Here is an 18,179-nt window from a genome sequence, read left to right on the forward strand (position 1 = left end):
AAATCGTTGAAGTTTTTTTATTTACAATTCCTGAAAACCAACATTCCAACAAACGAATACCACATTAACAAGAAACTCGATTGTCCTTTCCCCACTTGCGCATCACTCGAATGATCTGCGGGGCTTGAGAAACGTTTGTATTTTTGAGAATCTTGACTATCTCTGGCAAAAGTTCTCTGAAAATAAAAAAAATGATTTAAAAGTTGAAAAGAAACGAAGCAACAAATTGTTAAGCAAATGTGTTTCCTACTTTGGCAACTTCTCAGCCACGATGTACTGGAAAGTGCCGCAGCACGCGCCGCGCTTTCCTTCCCAGTGCTCGGGCGACGGGTCCAGTCGCTCCAGCATATCGAAGGCCTTAGCCGCGTACCAAAAATCTCCCACCGTGTAACAAGTGTTGGCTATCAACTGCAAAAGATTGAACGACTCCGTCGATGGCTCCATTTTCAAGTAGAGCTCCCACGACAGCTGGCCCTTCTTGTTCATAATGTCTGCTCGCGATGGAACGATACTCATCATGTACACGAAAGTCTAAAGATATAGAGACGCAATATAAGGGCACTTACAGCAGTACGACAGGAGGCTCATGTACGTGAAATCGTTGCGGTAGCGCTCGTTCCTGATCGCCAGAAACGCCTCTTCGGCCTCCTTGTAGTGTCCCGTGGCCAAGTGCGCCTGGGCGTAATTGAAATTGAAGCTGTCGACGTTAGAAAAGAATGTTTTGATCGAGTTGAGGTAGACCAGCACGTCCTTGAACTGCCGGTACAAGAAGTAGAAGGAAGCCATGCACTGCCGGCCGGGAACGGTGTCGCACTCCGAGGCCGAGGTGCCCACCAGCTGGAAGTACTGCTGGGCTATTTTGATGAACTCTTGCTACAGGGGTATCGCCGATCAATCAGTTTTCTATTGTGGTTTTTCTCATTACACAGGTATCGTGTATGCCCTGGCGAGCTCACCGAATTCCGCTCCTGGCCGACGACCGCGTATACGATGCCTTTAAGCACGTACTCCTGGGGCACGCTGGGCTCCAGGTTCTTGATGAGCTCGTAGGCCTCCTGAGTCTCGTTCTGGCGTAGGTAGTATATCACGAGGTTCAGTCTGGCCTCTGGTATCACGTCCACCAGGCTCGGCAGTATTTGCAGGGCACCCTCACCGTTTCTGAAAACCTATTTTGCGCCAAAACGTGTAGATTTAACAGAAAGTAAGATAAAAGCGAGGTGTTATGTCGTGGCACTTACGACCGTGTTGTGCTGAATGAGGTCGTTGCCGAAGGTGCTGGTGTTCGAGACTTTGTTGATCAGCTGCTTCATCTCGATCATTTTCGTGGTGCTCTTGTTGTTGCGAAAGTGGTTGCAGGCCTTCAGATTGATGGCCGTGGCGCTGTCCGGGTACTTTTGCAGGTAGACCTCGAGGACCTCTTGGGCCACCTCGTAGTAGTCCTGCTTGTAGTAGCACAGAGCCACGTACACGTTCAGAGCGAGGTAGTCTCTGTGCGTTTGAAATAATTCCTTTTTTTTTTTTTTCTTCACACATTTTATCAGTCATCACTCGCTAATGAAATTGAAAAAAAAATAACGGATCGAGGATAGCGTAGAATTAACGAAAGGATGTATACAGGGACGCGTTTGTACCTATTCTTAAAGAGCTTCTTCAGAAACTCTCTGTCATCGTCGTCACCCTGGGGAGATTTGCGCCTCTTCGCGCGTCCACTGCCGTTTTTGCTCCATCTACATTTCGGTGGTTTTGCGGTTGAATGTCCTTTTAGCGCTTTGAGTACGTACACGTTTTTTTTTTTTTTTTTTTTCATGATATATGAATTGTCGGAAGGAGGTGAAAAATGAAGAAATAAAAACAAAAAAAGTTGAAGCTAGAGAAACGAAGAAAGAAAAATAAAAGTCACCTGTTCTCCAGCAGGACCTTTTTGTAAATGTCTATGGCTTCTTGATAGTGCGCCCGAAGGTAGTGCACCGACGCCAGGCACAATTGGTCCTCGACGCTCTCCTGAAGCTTGTCCTCGTACTCTTGCAACTGCATCTGGAAATATTTTAAGTTAAACCTGCAGGTACCAATGTGTGGTACAACATTATGTATACCTTATCCTCGAGTTTGAAGGCGAGATGCAGCGACAGCCGGGTCTTGAGGGCACTGTCGGGTGCCTGGGCTAGGGTGTTCCGGGCCTCGGGGTACATGCCGAGGTAGAAGTAGCAGCAGGCGAGGTAAGCCGCAACCTCGAGCTTGTTCAGCTTCTCGTAAACGTCGGCGGCCTTGCGGTAGTCGCCGAGGTGAAAGGCGCAGTAGGCGATCCAGGTCTGGACTTCGTCCCAGCTGGCTGCTGGCAGCGACACCGGGGGAGCGGTCGAGCCGTTGTCTTCGGCACTGAACTCGAGGAGGGTCAGGGCGCCCGTGTAGTCGCGCCGGCCCAGGAACTCCTCGAGCGACGGGACCTCCCGACCCCGGTTGGTCACGGATTTTCGCGCGTGGCTGCTGGAGTCGCCGCCGGAAGCCGGTTTTGCTCGTGACAGGATCTTTTTCAATCACAAATCACTATGATATTTTGCCTTTTTTTTTTTTCTCTTTTAATAATAATGTCGCTTCCTACATGAACTTACCATTTTTTTTGACCAACGAAAATGTGCTTACTTTGCTCACTTGACGGAGGAAATGCCACTTTGTGACATACTTTTTCTACCAGTTGGGGGATCTTTGGAATATCGTCCGTGTTGGTCGTGCACTATTGCTATGACAACGAAAACTCCAACAGGTCGTTGTAATTATATCTCCAACTTGTTACAATATTCGACGTAATCAGGATTAAATGACGGTTTGGTTCGAGTGCCTTGTTTTTTGAAACAAATGTTTTATTTTCGTTTCAACGATAAACAAAAGGGATCCGGGTTCCGAATCATCTTTGTGAAGATTTTATTTTACCCACGTCGTGCTCATCGGTTACATCGAGGATAGCTGGAAAAATTGAAAAATCAATTGTAAAAAAACAATGTAACGGCGCAAAATTATTAAAAAAAAAAAAAAAATTATTTTTTATCAAATTTTACTACGTACAATAAATCTACAACCATGTGTGTCAAAACAGATTGAAAGTCGAATTTGAATTTCCCGTTTCAGCGTTTTACCTACAGTAGAACTGTAGAACAGTCCGAGCGAGACCATATATAAAAAATGACTCAGTGAGCAGCAGTCAGTAGGCCGTGAGCGTTGAGCAAGAGTAAGTACACTGTTATTTCGGAGCAATCTTTTTCAGGTGCATCCTGTAATTGTAATCTACTGTAATCTGTAGTAGTGCACATATGCATATACAAATAATTCTCTTCCCCTTTCTTTCTTTGAACAGCCAGCATATACTTATAGGTTACAGGCATCGAGTCTCAATTGTTCAGATCACTTCCGAGTTTCGGACGGACTCTTCATCTCGAATCTCGAGAGAGAGGAAATACAAAAGTGCTCGTAATTTTTGCTTCTTATTCATCTCCAAGAGCGATATAATATCGCGAAAAATATGAGCGATCCCAAAAGGTAAGGATTTTTTGTTTTTCTTTTTCTTTTCTCCATATTTTTGTTACAAAACACCCAAGCAATTGTATTTCGTCGCGGACAGCGAATCTAGTTGGGACACGACTCCTATTCATTGCCGTACTAACCTATACTCTCGCCAACAATTTTACCGTGTCATCGTGTCGACGGGTAAAGCTTGTAACTGCTTGTTTTGGTCTACTTGTGTGCTCGCTTTTTTCCAAACAAAGAAAGGAATCCCCCATCATCTTATCGACTTGGTTGTATTACTTTCCAAGAAATTGCGCGTTGACTAGAGCCGGGAGTTGATGAATTTTTTTGTTTAGTCCACGTATACTTATTTGGTTAACGCATACGACCGAGCGCCCCGTCATCGTTTCTTTTGTATACGTACGCTTTGTAAGGGGTACGTGCAAGATGTATGATCATGGCCGAATGAAACGCTACAATCCAATAAAAACCCCTTTTTTCCCGTAAATTAAATATTTACGGATTGCATCTTTTCTTTGGAAAGAAGTTTGTCTAGGGTATATTAGGATGATTTTCAAATACTTGGGAATACAGAGTTTCATCAACAACATTTAGGATGATACTCGAGTGTTCTACACGTCAAGAAAATTTAGTATTTATTACATCCGCTTCAAATCAAATAATTACTCCGTGTCCTTTTTTTATGAAGCTTTTTATATGTAGGAAAGGGAAAAATGAAACCCTTGACCTAGAGCCAATAAATCTTATAATATTTAGACTTAAATTACCAAAGGCCGATTTTTTGTTTTTAAAAACTGTATTTCAATGTTTCCACAGTGGAGACAGTTTAGCTACGGCTATACTGCGCAAGAAGGATAAGCCCAATAGGCTGCTCGTTGAAGAAGCGTCCAACGATGACAACTCGGTTGTTGCCCTGTCTCAGGCCAAGATGGACGAGCTGCAGCTTTTCCGAGGTGATACAGTCCTGTTAAAGGGTAAGCGTCGCAAGGAGACGGTCTGCATTGTTCTCTCGGACGAAAACTGTCAAGATGAAAAAATTCACATGAACAGAGTTGTCAGGAACAACCTTAGAGTCAGACTCTCCGATGTTGTGTCTGTGCAATCTTGTCCTGACATAAAATATGGCAAACGTATTCATGTGTTGCCAATCGATGATACTATCGAAGGTCTCACAGGGTACTTATCTTTATTTACTCGTGTCCTGTTTAATGTAATACGAACCTCTGTTTAATACTATATACTTTTCTTAGCAATCTGTTTGAAGTGTATCTGAAACCATACTTCTTGGAAGCTTATCGTCCAATTCACAAGGATGATACATTCATTGTGCGTGGCGGTATGCGTGCAGTAGAATTTAAAGTTGTCGAGACCGATCCAGGACCTTACTGTATTGTAGCTCCAGAAACTGTGATTCACTTCGAAGGTGATCCAGTCAAAAGAGAGGTAAGTCGACTTACAAATATTTAATTCTCATTATTTCGATGAGAAGCGCTTTTTAAATATACATCATAATTTTTAGGAAGAGGACGAAGCGTTGAATGCCGTTGGTTACGACGACATTGGTGGTGTACGCAAACAACTGGCTCAGATCAAAGAGATGGTTGAACTGCCCCTCAGGCACCCATCTTTGTTCAAAGCCATTGGCGTAAAGCCACCCCGTGGTATTCTCTTGTATGGACCTCCGGGAACTGGAAAAACCCTTATCGCTCGCGCTGTTGCCAACGAAACTGGCGCATTCTTCTTTTTGATCAATGGTCCCGAAATCATGAGCAAACTTGCCGGAGAATCTGAGAGTAATCTGCGCAAGGCCTTTGAGGAAGCCGACAAGAATTCTCCAGCCATCATTTTCATCGACGAGCTTGATGCTATTGCTCCAAAAAGAGAAAAAACCCATGGTGAAGTCGAGAGACGTATTGTGTCGCAGTTGCTGACACTTATGGACGGCATGAAGCAGAGCTCCCACGTAATCGTGATGGCCGCGACAAACCGCCCAAACAGCATTGATGGCGCTCTTCGACGTTTTGGACGTTTTGATCGTGAAATTGATATCGGTATCCCAGATGCCACTGGCCGCTTGGAAATTCTCCGTATTCACACGAAGAACATGAGACTTGCTGACGACGTCGAATTGGAGGAGGTAATAATCACAATAATTGTGTATGGTAATATATAACTGGTTTTTTGTTGTGCAAGAACCGTTCGATGTTTATCATACATTCTTTTCTTAGATCGCAGCTGAAACTCACGGTCATGTTGGTGCTGACTTGGCATCCCTGTGCTCAGAGGCAGCATTACAACAGATTAGAGAAAAGATGGATTTAATTGATCTTGAGGACGATCAGATAGATGCCGAAGTACTGATGTCTCTCGCCGTGACTATGGACAACTTCAAGTACGCCATGAGCAAAAGTAGTCCAAGTGCTCTTCGTGAAACTATTGTCGAAGTTCCTACTGTCACCTGGGAAGACATTGGAGGCTTGCAGAACGTCAAGCAAGAACTGCAAGAGCTGGTACAATACCCGGTCGAACATCCAGACAAGTTCCTCAAGTTCGGTATGCAACCGTCTCGTGGTGTTCTGTTCTATGGGCCACCTGGTTGTGGTAAGACTTTGTTAGCCAAAGCCATTGCCAACGAGTGCCAGGCAAACTTTATATCCGTCAAAGGTCCGGAGCTATTGACCATGTGGTTCGGTGAGTCCGAGGCCAATGTGCGTGACGTGTTCGATAAAGCAAGATCAGCGGCGCCTTGCGTCCTCTTTTTCGACGAGTTGGACTCGATCGCAAAGTCGCGTGGAGGTTCCGTAGGTGATGCTGGTGGCGCGGCTGACCGTGTCATCAACCAAATACTTACAGAGATGGACGGTATGGGAGCCAAAAAAAATGTGTTTATCATTGGAGCCACGAATCGACCCGACATCATTGATCCTGCTATCCTTCGACCTGGTCGCTTGGATCAGCTGATCTACATACCACTGCCCGATGAAAAGTCTCGGGAGTCCATCTTTAAAGCTAACTTGCGTAGGTCGCCCACTGCTCAAGACGTTGATTTGACTTACATTGCCAAGGTGACGCATGGATTTTCGGGAGCTGATATCACAGAAATTTGTCAGCGTGCCTGTAAGTTGGCAATCAGGCAATCCATTGAAATTGAAATAAGAAGAGAAAAAGAACGAGCTGCCAATCCTGGCGCTACCATGGACGTGAGTATTATTTTTAAGTTTTTAAAAGAGTGAAAGGCACTTGTGTGCAATATTTAAATGTGATGACAATGTTTCTTTTCAGACGGATGAAGAAGACCCCGTTCCACAAATTACTCGAGCTCACTTTGAAGAAGCTATGAGGTTCGCAAGACGTTCGGTCTCGGACAACGATATCCGTAAATACGAAATGTTTGCTCAGACTTTGCAACAGTCACGAGGATTTGGCACAAACTTCAGGTAATCGTTAAATTCAAAATTTAAGATTTTTCAAAACTGATTGTAAGAATGACATAACTAGCTTGAGTTTTTTTTCTTATCAGATTCCCTCAAAGTGGACCAGGTGGTGCTCAAGATACAACACAAGGAGACCAGCCTTTCCAAGACGAAGGCGATGATGATCTCTACAGCTAAATTTAGTTTATTTTTTCCCCCCACAATTTGTAATTTTCGTTTGCAGTGAGCATGCGACAAAAGGGCCTGTCTATTTACCGTGTACATTCACACGTAAACCATCATTTTTAATGGTTCTTATATAAATCAATATTAATTCAAGATTTTATATGGAGTACATATTGTGTGTACTGTATAGTGGTTAAGACTGCTAATAAATTAAGATTCTCTCTTTTATTTGAGTATTTATGAAAATAAATCGAAAAAACTTTTTCAAGCAAAACATTGGTTTTTTCATTACATTTTTTTTTTTTTTTTTTTTCTTTCAAATTGGTGCTCTGATCATTACATATTAGCAAAAGTTGAGTTCTAGTGTGTAGTAGTAGATTTATAACAGCTCTAATAATTCATGAAAAAATTATGTGAGATTAATATTTTAATGAATGCAAAAATAATTTTTTCAATGTATTCCAAGATTACTCAATAAATTTTTCGTTCATGGATTATGGAAATTTTTGCATCAATTAAAGTCCCATTTTAATAATAATTGGTTTATTTTGTAATCATTTAATGAGACTAGGTTAGTAGTTAAATAAACAGTATATTAAGAGATACTGAGTGAAAATTATATTTACAAAAACTGGGTAGTGTTCGTCTGAGAGAACTATTACAGTTTTCACAATAGTTAGATGGATTCAAGCTTCTTGAAACTTTACAAAATTTGAATCCTTGCAGTGAAGATAAATTTTTAAATTAAAGTAAGGCACTCCCATACATTGGTCGTGCCTAAAATGCGTACGATTTTATACTTGGCATAAGTAATTTTTTTTAGTATTTTTCTAATTAATATCATCAATCAACATACTTAACTTATTAAAAAAATTACGATTTTGTCTTTGGTATGTTATATTTAATAAAATATAACGTAATAAACGCGAGTTATATCAGAAGATGGACCCTTTTGCTTACTACTGTGTATTGTAGCTTCACTGCATATAATTTAACTTGTTACAAATATACTTCCATCAAGATCCATAAAGCTGCTTTTGAATTTTGATCGAAGGAAATAAAAATATGAAAGAAAATATATAAATAAAGTCGCCAATAGACATTAAAAAATGTTTGTACACTTTATCCATATCCATGTCATTTATATGAAATTTTTGAAATAAGATAATACAATTAATGCACAAACTTTTGATTCACATTTATTGATAAGAAATTTGACAATTGTAGTAACGTAGTAACTTTAATTCATGTTTATCTTTGAAAATATGTACAGCCGTCAGTTTAGAGAAATTTCTTCTCAATCCATCGATTTTTTTATTTTAAATATACACGTATAAAGAAGTACCTACCAAATACGATTCAGTAAAAAACTGGTTGAATTCACGTTCTCAATATCTAAAACACTTACAGCGATGCTTGGTTTTTTTTTTTTTTTTTTTTTTTTTACGAAACAATTACATCAAACCAGTTTCATTCGTTTGATTAAATATTACAAGGAACATGATAAATATCATGTGCCGTAAGCGAGGGTGCGCTTTTTTTTTTTTTTTTACTAGTTAGCAATATACACAGCTAATTATGTGATTTGCATACAAAAATCCTTTCTTCCTAGGTTTGAGTTAGAAACGCTTTAATAAGTATAACTTACTGTGTTTTATCTTATCTATAAATTAAAAATTTTTTTGTTTTCAACATGAAGATAGACGAACAATATATATGTATATGTGACATTCCACTGTGAATGTTTTGACTTTTTTTTTCTTATTTACAATTATTTCGGAAATTTTCTACAATATCAAATCTTATCAAATTGCAAATTAATAATTATTTAAACAATTAATTAATGTAAAGATTAATGCAAAAGCATTGACACACTTTTTTTTTATTTTTACCAACTTCATTGTCGTTTTTTAAATTCATCTCTTAAACTAAACTTACGATAATCCTCATCGCAAAGAGGCAATCTGTTTTGCTAAACAATAAAAAATGATTGCCCAGTGTATTTAAATCGAGTAAGTCCTCACTAAAAGAGATCGTTTATCAAATTTTTCAGCCTATATGCATTGGCACTAACGATGGACAAAAAAAAATACATTCATTAATACGTAATCCAGATGTTATCTCGTATCAATCAACAAATCGCAAATCTTTATATAATTATCACTTAGAAGTACAAAATAGAAATCTATACGTCAACACATATTCCAACATATGTCCATAATATATATGCACATATCGTTTATACATACCTCAATGATTCTTCGTTTATGATCGAAATCACGTAAAATATATCGAATAGAATAGAAAAAAAAAAAAAAATTATCATTTGGATCGAGGACATCCAAGGCTCTCTGCTATGAAAAAATAAAATTATGCATCGATTATTCGCCAACAATTGTGTATTTGGATGCGTGTAGGAGCGCGTTATGGAGATTCCAATCAATTACAAGGGGACAAACAAAAATTTACAGATACACTGACAAAAGAAAGAAGCCGATCCAAAAAAAGTACTAACAGCCAGTGGCTGACAATTTAAATTCCTCCTACCCGTTACCTCGATGGAAAAAGGTCACAATCATTTACTAAAAAAAAAAAAAAAAAAAAAAAAAAATCACCCGTTAAACTCATTTGTCGTCGAGCGAAAGGGAGAGAAAGAGCGCCTTGTTACTTCTTGACCTGTAGACTGGCCTTTTTCTTCTGCCTGGGTGTCGGCACGGGCATCGCGCCCTCCACGTCTATCTCTGCGATCTTCTCCCACGACGTCTGTTGCTGGTGGTGATACGTGACTGTGGCTCCAGAGTCGACTTCGGAGCAGCTGCTGTTCAGTCGGCCGTTCTCTGACTCGGCGAGGTCGTCACCGGTGGGAACTCCGCGTCGTCGTCCAGCCGGTATGCCTCGCTCGGCTTCGGTGGGCTCTCCGTTGCCGCCACTATTTCTCGGTACTTCTCGGACTCTACATTTTCGTTGTTGATTTTTTTTTTTTTTTTTTTTTTTTATTCGTTTTTTTCCCAAAGAGAAAAATAAAAGAAATATTGCTTTGTTAGTAAAGTCGAGGTGTCTTTATTATTATTATTAATATTTTTGTTTTATTATCATTATTATTTGCGTAGTTGGTATATTGTAAAAAAAAATTAATTATTAATATTATGGTATATGTGAAGTGGGCGTGATCTTACGTTTTTTGTTCGAGTGGCGAATTTTGGAGATTATGAGCGAGAATCACTGAAGGTGGTGTATGATCATTATCTGCAATTAGGTTGCGAATTGCGGCTCGTTTTAATTATACAAATTTTTTTTTTTTTTTTTAATTTATTTTCTTAACTTTATATTAATAATCATAAACATCGTTAAACATGTGAAGCAAATTTTTTTTCACGAGTGACTCGTTTGTTTTGTCTGTAAAATTTATTCAAATTTCATTGCGTTGTTTCCTTTTTGACTTTGTAAACGAAAATAAATTTTGAAAAAAAAGCAGAACTTGGAAAACAGAATACAGATGCTGAAATTACACTTTGTTAGAGAATTTTGTAAGCAAAAGCCATGAAATTTCAAATACTTTAAAGCATACACATTATAACTATGTTTTCTAAAGAATCAGACAACATTTATCTATTAAATTTCCAGTTACAAAAACAAAAAGTCATAATAATGAAAATGTTTTACCAAACGGTTATTCATATAATATATGTATTTAAAAAAAGGTAGAAAAGTAAGAAAGAAGAGGAATCAAAGTACAGAGAACGTAAACCGAGCAAATTTTCTTTAGTAAAAAGTGTTGAGAGCCAAAATGTAAAAAAAAAAAAAAAAGAAAAAAAAAACATTCATTGTTTTTGTAAGTATGAAGTTTCAGTGATCCTCACAACCACAATCAACAAAAGTAACATCACAATAATTTTTATCATGAAACGATTCCCTGATACTGAGTGGCCCTTAAGTTATAGAAAAGTAAAACGGCAACAATAAAATGAAAAAAGAAAAAAAAAAGATAAACAACCCAGTACTTTTATTGTGACGTGACTGTGGGAAATTCTGCGTTGATGATACGATCATTATTAATTTTTCGTTTAATACGTATTAATATTTTTTTCCCCGCGTTCCTCGATAAACATATACATGTTTATGTGCGTTACAGGATGGTTGAATAAGAGGCTTGTGCAAATTTTTTAATTTACCTGAATTACACTTGTGCACCTGTACATATGGTATTATATGCCGATATCGTACGCGGGACTGAACTTTCAATAAAAATAAAGGACTGAGAAGAATTATGCTCCCACCGAAATGAGCTCAGTCGCTTATTAAAAATTCAATCGAACGTACGATCTTTGGTATCAACTAAAAAATTGTTGCGGTAAGCTTGTACGACACTATAAGCGTAATAATTGCGATCTACGACAACAGCAGCATGCGATAGCCAAAAATAAAAAAAAACGCGCGCGCATCGTCAAAAATTCAACGAGAAATTGGGGATTATGTAGAAATACTTGATTGATTTATCGTGTAAGAAAAAACAAAAAAAAATTAAAAATAATTTACCATGAGGTACCAAACAAGCTAGCACGTAACTCTTTTTTTCGATTATACCATTTGAATTAATATCTACCACGAGGTGCCTCCTGTCGTCATTCGAGTTTGTGATTTTTTGCGAGTGTTCATCTAAATAAACAAAAAAATAAATAAATAAAGCAAAAAGTATTTTGTATTACTAAAAAGAAAAATCGTCAAATGCATCACAGTTGAAATTACGCCCAGATATAGAGACATGAAAAAATAAAAAATAAAAAAATTGATTCCCAATTGCGTAAGAGACAACGCTTTGGCGTCAGAAGTCTGCGGAATACAGCTACGAAAGAGAAACGAAGAGAGAACATGTATAATACTTATTTTACGTAACATTAGTTAGTTAGTTAGTCGGTTAGTTATTTTACATGCAACAGAAAAGCTTGTTAGTTGACGGACAACAAAAAAACAACAACTTCAGTAACGCCGTCCTCAAGTGAGTGTATGATGAAAAAAAAAAAAAAAAAAAAAAAAAAAAAAAATGAATTTGTGAATTATACATAAATCTAAGACACCTCGAGGAGCGAGAGATACACGATACGTTTGCTAATGATAGCGAATACAAGAAACGCAATGGCAACGATACGTTGGTGCGATCCTCTACATACCTATAATACTTGTGGCAAAAAAAGAAAAAGAAAGTGAGCACGGAGAGTGCAAAGAAATAAGCGTATGTATATGCATGAATAAAAAAAAAGATAAAGGGGTGGAGGCGCAGTTGAAAAAAAGTACTTATAAACAGAGCGAGATAGAGAGAGAGAGAGAGGAAAGAAAAGAGAGTATACCAGTACCTGACATGGTGTTTGGCGAGCGGCCGCGCAACGCACCCGCGTAGCTATTTATGCAGGCTTCGGGCGGGTAGGATAATAAAAAAGAAAACAAAAAAATATAAAAAACGCATGTAAGCGCAACAACGCAGCAGCATCATATATATATATATATATATATATATATACACGTGAGAGAGAATCCATACATAATATAAAACAATGTGCTCTCACGCGCGAACATGTAATACATACACATATGTATATGTCTCAGCTGCTGTTTTATAATATACAGATAGGAAAGAGAAAGTCAAAAGGTGAGGCCATCGGCAGGTGTTTCAAAATTGACACACCAGTGATAAAAGTTATAAGTAGTACAGGATGTGTGCGTATATATTTTTCTTGCCTCTGGGTGTTTGACCCCTTCCAATCGTTATTGTGTTACTCCTTCCTCGATATCTATTTTCTTTTCTTTCTTTCTTTCTTTTTTGTCATTTTTTTTTTTTTCTTTTTTTTTACTTTCGTCCGATTATCATTATTCTTTACTTGACCGTTAATTGGCTATGTTTTTTTTTAATTTTCAGTAATAGTACGTTCATACTTTATACTGGTACATTAATTTCACTTCAATTACAAACGTATACGCGATTTTTTTATTAAAAAAATTTACGAGCAGTCTACTTGATTTTTTTTTTTTTTTTTTTTTTCAATCAAAGGGCAGATCAAAAGCGATAAAGGAAACAAGCAATGAGAGGTCTCTAATGCGTTCATTATATACCAGCACACAAACACACACGCGCACACACGTACGCGAGGGGGGACTGCGTTTTTATTATACTTTGTACGAACAGTGAAACAAAAGAAATAGAAATATAGTTGCAACATTAGAAAACCTGCATAAGTTAATTATTAAACATTAAAAATTCAAGCACTATAATAAATTTGTATCAAGCAGCTTAACAAAAGTCTTAATCTAAGGGGGAAAAAAATGCCATTAAATTATTATTATTCAAGTTCTTTCAGAAGTAATAAATTGTCAAAAGAAAAATACTGGAGAAAAAAAATATTGTGATGCATAAAAAAATTATTAACTACGTTTAGTATGTATATTAGAATGATTCCTTGGTTGGTAATTAAATCTAAATAGCTAAATACTGTTTATTTACAATTTTTAAAATAAGTTAAACCCAGTATCACAGCGAGTAACTGATATTACATTTTTTTTTAAATCTGATTCATATGGAAAATACAAACAAACATGCATCGTTCTAATAATTCAATAAATCAAAAGTTTAGTTACGAGAAAAATCAAATAATGATTGTCAACCCACTCTATTTCTTGGCAAATACGTAAGGTTTTTAAAAAATGTCAAAAATAAAAATAAAAAAGTGTGTGGGTGGGTGTTTGGCATGCTGCTAGTATAGAGAAGGCTAAGTTTTATCACCTGCTCTATATGTGCTTGAAATATGCAAAACTCTTCTTTATTATCATTTTTACGCAAAGTATTTTTCAACAAAAGAGTTTTAACATAGTGGGAGCATTTTGCCTGCCATTTTTTTCCACAAATATATTTAACACTGTCATGCAGTCACAATGTAAAAAAATCAGTATGCATCTAATTTTATAATTCAATCTGAAAAATACCTGTTTTATGTGAACCTGGTATGACGATGGGTGGGGTAGTTCCACCAGCAGATCTTGAAGCTGGAGTAGTCGAATCGTTTCCCTCCGTCCTTCTAAAAAGCCTACAAAAATCAAACATAATAATCCACGTTTACTAATACTCATTGATTATTTATTTGTCCAATTACAAACAGCTTATCATTCTTTACGAACCTGTGTTGTTTGTAAAGTACATTATTCACACCGTCTTCAGCATCGAAATTGTAAATATAGAGGTAACCATCCTCACTGGCTACTAATAACCTAGGCACTTTTTCTATCCTATGTAAGAGAAAAAGAAAAAAAAAATGAAAAATTTTCCCAGTAATTCATCAGTCATTGCATCTACGATTTATTATCAAGCAATACTCACACTGCGATGGCACAAATATTTTTGAGTCCTTGGAAAGGTAAGTGAATAGTTGCAAAAGCACGGCCTTGAGTAAAGACTCCGGTAACTTGGGATGGTAAGTAACTCGCAGACGCGGTCAAGGCCATTGAAAAGTACCCGATCCAAGACTCATCCTCTTGTCCCGATTTGGCATCGCTAAAAGCAATCGTCCTCGATCACAATGCGTTCGATCCGTGATCGACTTAAAAATCAAACGGGCACGGGAGAAGATAACATACTCATCTTGCGAGACTTTGACTTTGAATACGTGAACGGTTTCCGTGTTGCTGGAGACGCAGAGGAAAACCGAGTCCACGCTAAAGCTCAGGCTACTGATGGACACGCAACGTTTGACCCCCCGTCGGAATTCAAATAGCTTAGCACCATCGCTGACCTGGAAAACTCGGATGACGGTGCCCTTCTCGGAGGCTGTAGCCAGCTTGGCACCTTTAGTATCGAACGCGAGAGCCACGAGTGGACTATTGTGCGCGGGAATCATCGTCTTGGCTTGCAGATTTTCCGCGTCAAAGATCTGCACCTCGCCAATGGTGCTCGAGCCGGGGTAGGCCAGGTAACAGGGCTCGCTAGTCGAGAGGGCGAACACACCTTTTGGATTTGGTGGCGTGTCGCGGATCAGGTGGGCGATTTGCATGTCCCTTATGTTGTGAATAAATATATTTTCCTCCAGGCACACCACTAGTCTCTGGAAACAAGAATACAAAATCCTTGAATGCGTTTTAACATTTTCGATGGAAAATTAATTTAATCCATACATGGACGATAATATTAATAATGCGGCTTACCTTTCTGTTGAGCCTCACCGATAATACGGTGTTGCTGTAACTGTAGCTGCATATTTCCGTGCCTTTTTTGAAGTGACAGACCCGAAGCTTTCGGGGGGACGAAGTGTTGACTATCGCGATGAGACTACTATTGAACAGTCTCTCGAAAATGTACGCTTCTTCCGCTAAAATAACCGTTCATGGATTACAATACTGTTGCGTTGGAATGAAACTTTTTTTTTTTTTTTTTTTTTCTAAAAAATGTCATTTGTTATAATATCTCACCCGCTTCGTAAATATTGTCGATATCATCAACTTTGAGGAGCGAGAAGACCCTGTAACCTTCCTTATCTCCAACGGCCAGAGACCTGCAATCAGCATCGATGAGCAATTACTTAAATGTAAAAAGAAAAATTAATGAATTTGCAGGGGTGGTAGTGAAATAAACATGTATTTGCTTAACAATGCATTGCACGCCAAAAGAGAGAAAGTTGAAAAATTTAGGCATCGAGTTCTTTTTCGGGAAAGGTACCTGGGGGGGACAAGTGATTGTTGAGTCATCGATTTCGCGGTGATTTTTTTTTTCAACTCTTGTGCTTGGAAAAAAAAGGAAAAAAATTGGTGAAAGGACCTTTTTTTGACACGTTTTTTCTACTTTACGAGCGCTTTTGTGCATGAATGTTTTCATTGTTTTTATTTTTTCATTACGTAAAAACGCGAATAATTAAAAAATTATGTAAAAATGAAAGCGAATTTTGGTGACAGCGAGAAATGCAGTATTTTTTTTATGAAACGCTTACAAAAGGCTTTTACAAATGGCTCAGTGTATAGCATTGTTACCGACGGAGCTGCTCATAAACAAAGCAGTAAAAAAAAAATACTTTGCCACCAGCTGTTCTTCTCTCCCTCTCAACACCGCGCATTGCAAAACATATATGTCATCGTCGCCAGTCTCTAAAAATATGTAAATTCTAGAAAATATTCGCTTTCGCTTAATTTCACTATCCTATCTCGGTGTCCTCTAAATTAATAATATTATTGTAAAAAAGTGCGATCAAGAGGCAATATGTGACTAAAAGGAGAAAAAACTGTTATAGTATAAACTGGTCAGGTGTCAACTGCGAAAGTAAAGAAGGAAAGGAAAGGGAAAAAATCTGACGGATGACGGAACGCTGCAGAGAGAGAGAGAGAGCGCGTTTTTGCTTCTAATTCTCTCCGGGTTTCTAGCTGTCATCCAATGTATCATCGTTATAATTATCGTCATATCACACCATCCTCGTCACCGTCTTTTACGTACGTCGTATACAAGAAAATGTTTTTTTTTTTTTTTCCTCTCCGCTTTTACGCGCACCTCCTAGGGCTCCTACGCTTTAATAACAAAGAGACGCGCAACACTCAGATAGCCACAATATATCAATCGAGCAACAACGAGACTAACGAGAGTACCTCTCTGGCGTTCTACTGCGTTGTGTACATAGGTATATATGCTGATGGTCATGTTGTGTATGTTAGTAAATATGCCAATAAGTTGCACAACAACTTTTACATATATACTCGTAATTTAAATAACTTTGAGAATGGAGCCTACAATATATAGAGATAGAGATATATATATGACATGATCGGATTCATGGTAATGAGAAATCGTATTACGATGATATATGATTGTATTTATAGTGATTGTATTAAAAGTTGAGAACTGAATAACGTCATTTATTAAGCTCGAATTTGGGCCATCGTGCAAAAATTTTTGCACTATTTTTCCTTTGAGGTTATATAGGCTTCGGGTGGAAAAAATGAGCACAAGAGAATTCGGTACTTTAATTCGAAATGATGGAATATATAAAAAAAAAAGTAACAAATCCTACAAATTGATGAAAATGAGCAATTCTAACGAACACGATAGAACAATTATATTTAGGCGAGAAAAAAAGAGAGATTATGATGTATACATAACAGATCATCGACTTACGTGTAGTCCTGGTTAAAATTGACAAATAGTGCATTGTTCTCGGGCTCTGCATGCTCGTCCGTCAGGCTCATTAGTCCGGATAAGGTGTACTTGATGCCTTGCGTTAGCGCCTCCACGTTTGATTGTTGCGGAGCCCGTTTTCCTTTGTTTGTTTTGCGTGTGCTTGACCTCCCTTTAATTTATATATTACATATGTGTGTACACGTGCAATCTTCTCTCTCGCCTCTCTTGACCCCTTTAATTATTTGTCAGTTTCGGAGTCGAAACGAGGGCCTCACGAAAACAGCAACAACAAAAGATGCACACCAAGTAACTAAGTATATAGCTAGTAATGTTGGTAGCTGTACAGCTGTAGTCTAGTATTCCTGCACTGTCCGCTCAATATGTACATATATTATAGGTAAGTATATTTAAATGTACCTGCAAACGCTCTGTACCAGAGAGAAAAATATATACACACAACTAAGTAGACTAATGCACAACCCTGGCACAACACCTATATGTATAATATGCGCTTGGTTTGCACACTTTGTTTGTATGTATATACACCTTGTAACAAGTAGATATAACAATAATGCACAGTTCAAGGTCCAAGGTACAGGTGATCTTGGTATAATTGTGCACTCAACGACAACGAGAGGATTGACAAAACAACGTCAACAACGAGGAATATACCTACGCACAGGAGGAGGCAAAAGATGAATAATCACTTAATCAGCGTGTAATCGAGTCCGATCGAACGTGACTGTTGCGTCGTATCTCGATGAAAATGCTCGAGAATCAAGAGGAGACGAGGCAGTTTTGTGCGTGCAAAAAGTACTTGTCGTGTATATACCTTTGCAATAACAAGATACAGAAAAAAAGAGAAGAGAGAGTCGACGGCGACAACAAACAACGACGGTATACGGACGCGGACGGCCGCGCAC

The 18,179-nt window shown here is 38.1% G+C and overlaps 3 protein-coding genes across 9 annotated transcripts; 1 reads left to right on the top strand and 2 right to left on the bottom strand.

The window, feature by feature from the left end:
- Positions 1-36: 36 nt before the first annotated feature.
- Positions 37-2,943, bottom strand: Ttc26 (tetratricopeptide repeat domain 26). The gene is made up of 8 exons (XM_089595503.1): positions 2,929-2,943; positions 2,094-2,525; positions 1,901-2,034; positions 1,239-1,488; positions 957-1,166; positions 567-873; positions 251-491; positions 37-176 (listed from the first exon to the last, which is right to left on the bottom strand). Exons 1-8 carry the CDS (start codon positions 2,941-2,943, stop codon positions 65-67), a joined length of 1,701 nt encoding a protein of 566 aa, XP_089451629.1. The 3' UTR covers positions 37-64.
- A 238-nt stretch (positions 2,944-3,181) lies between these two features.
- Positions 3,182-7,430, top strand: TER94 (transitional endoplasmic reticulum ATPase TER94). 4 transcript variants are annotated; one of them, XM_089595375.1, is made up of 8 exons: positions 3,182-3,223; positions 3,367-3,531; positions 4,336-4,695; positions 4,770-4,962; positions 5,039-5,656; positions 5,748-6,719; positions 6,802-6,956; positions 7,040-7,430. In XM_089595375.1, exons 2-8 carry the CDS (start codon positions 3,515-3,517, stop codon positions 7,128-7,130), a joined length of 2,406 nt encoding a protein of 801 aa, XP_089451501.1. In that variant the 5' UTR covers positions 3,182-3,223; positions 3,367-3,514; the 3' UTR covers positions 7,131-7,430. The 4 variants fall into 4 exon arrangements, with proteins under 4 accessions (XP_089451501.1, XP_014215515.2, XP_089451500.1 ...); XM_014360029.2 differs by having other exon boundaries at positions 3,193-3,223; positions 3,350-3,531; XM_089595374.1 differs by lacking the exon at positions 3,182-3,223 and adding an exon at positions 3,241-3,259 and having other exon boundaries at positions 3,350-3,531.
- Positions 7,431-8,291: 861 nt separating this feature from the next.
- Positions 8,292-18,179, bottom strand: Atg18a (Autophagy-related 18a). 4 transcript variants are annotated; one of them, XM_089595376.1, is made up of 11 exons: positions 17,254-18,179; positions 15,567-15,649; positions 15,303-15,466; positions 14,739-15,202; positions 14,482-14,655; positions 14,283-14,390; positions 14,091-14,191; positions 12,470-12,526; positions 11,655-11,774; positions 10,295-10,364; positions 8,292-10,071 (listed from the first exon to the last, which is right to left on the bottom strand). In XM_089595376.1, exons 1-11 carry the CDS (start codon positions 17,322-17,324, stop codon positions 9,783-9,785), a joined length of 1,701 nt encoding a protein of 566 aa, XP_089451502.1. In that variant the 5' UTR covers positions 17,325-18,179; the 3' UTR covers positions 8,292-9,782. The 4 variants fall into 4 exon arrangements, with proteins under 4 accessions (XP_089451502.1, XP_089451503.1, XP_089451504.1 ...); XM_089595377.1 differs by lacking the exon at positions 12,470-12,526; XM_089595378.1 differs by lacking the exon at positions 10,295-10,364 and having other exon boundaries at positions 9,847-10,071.

Source organism: Copidosoma floridanum, unplaced genomic scaffold (genome assembly GCF_036245765.1).
Source record: "Copidosoma floridanum isolate Cflo_tuat_1 unplaced genomic scaffold, Cflo_Japanese_pri ptg000025l, whole genome shotgun sequence".
NCBI classification, from domain to species: domain Eukaryota; kingdom Metazoa; phylum Arthropoda; class Insecta; order Hymenoptera; family Encyrtidae; genus Copidosoma; species Copidosoma floridanum.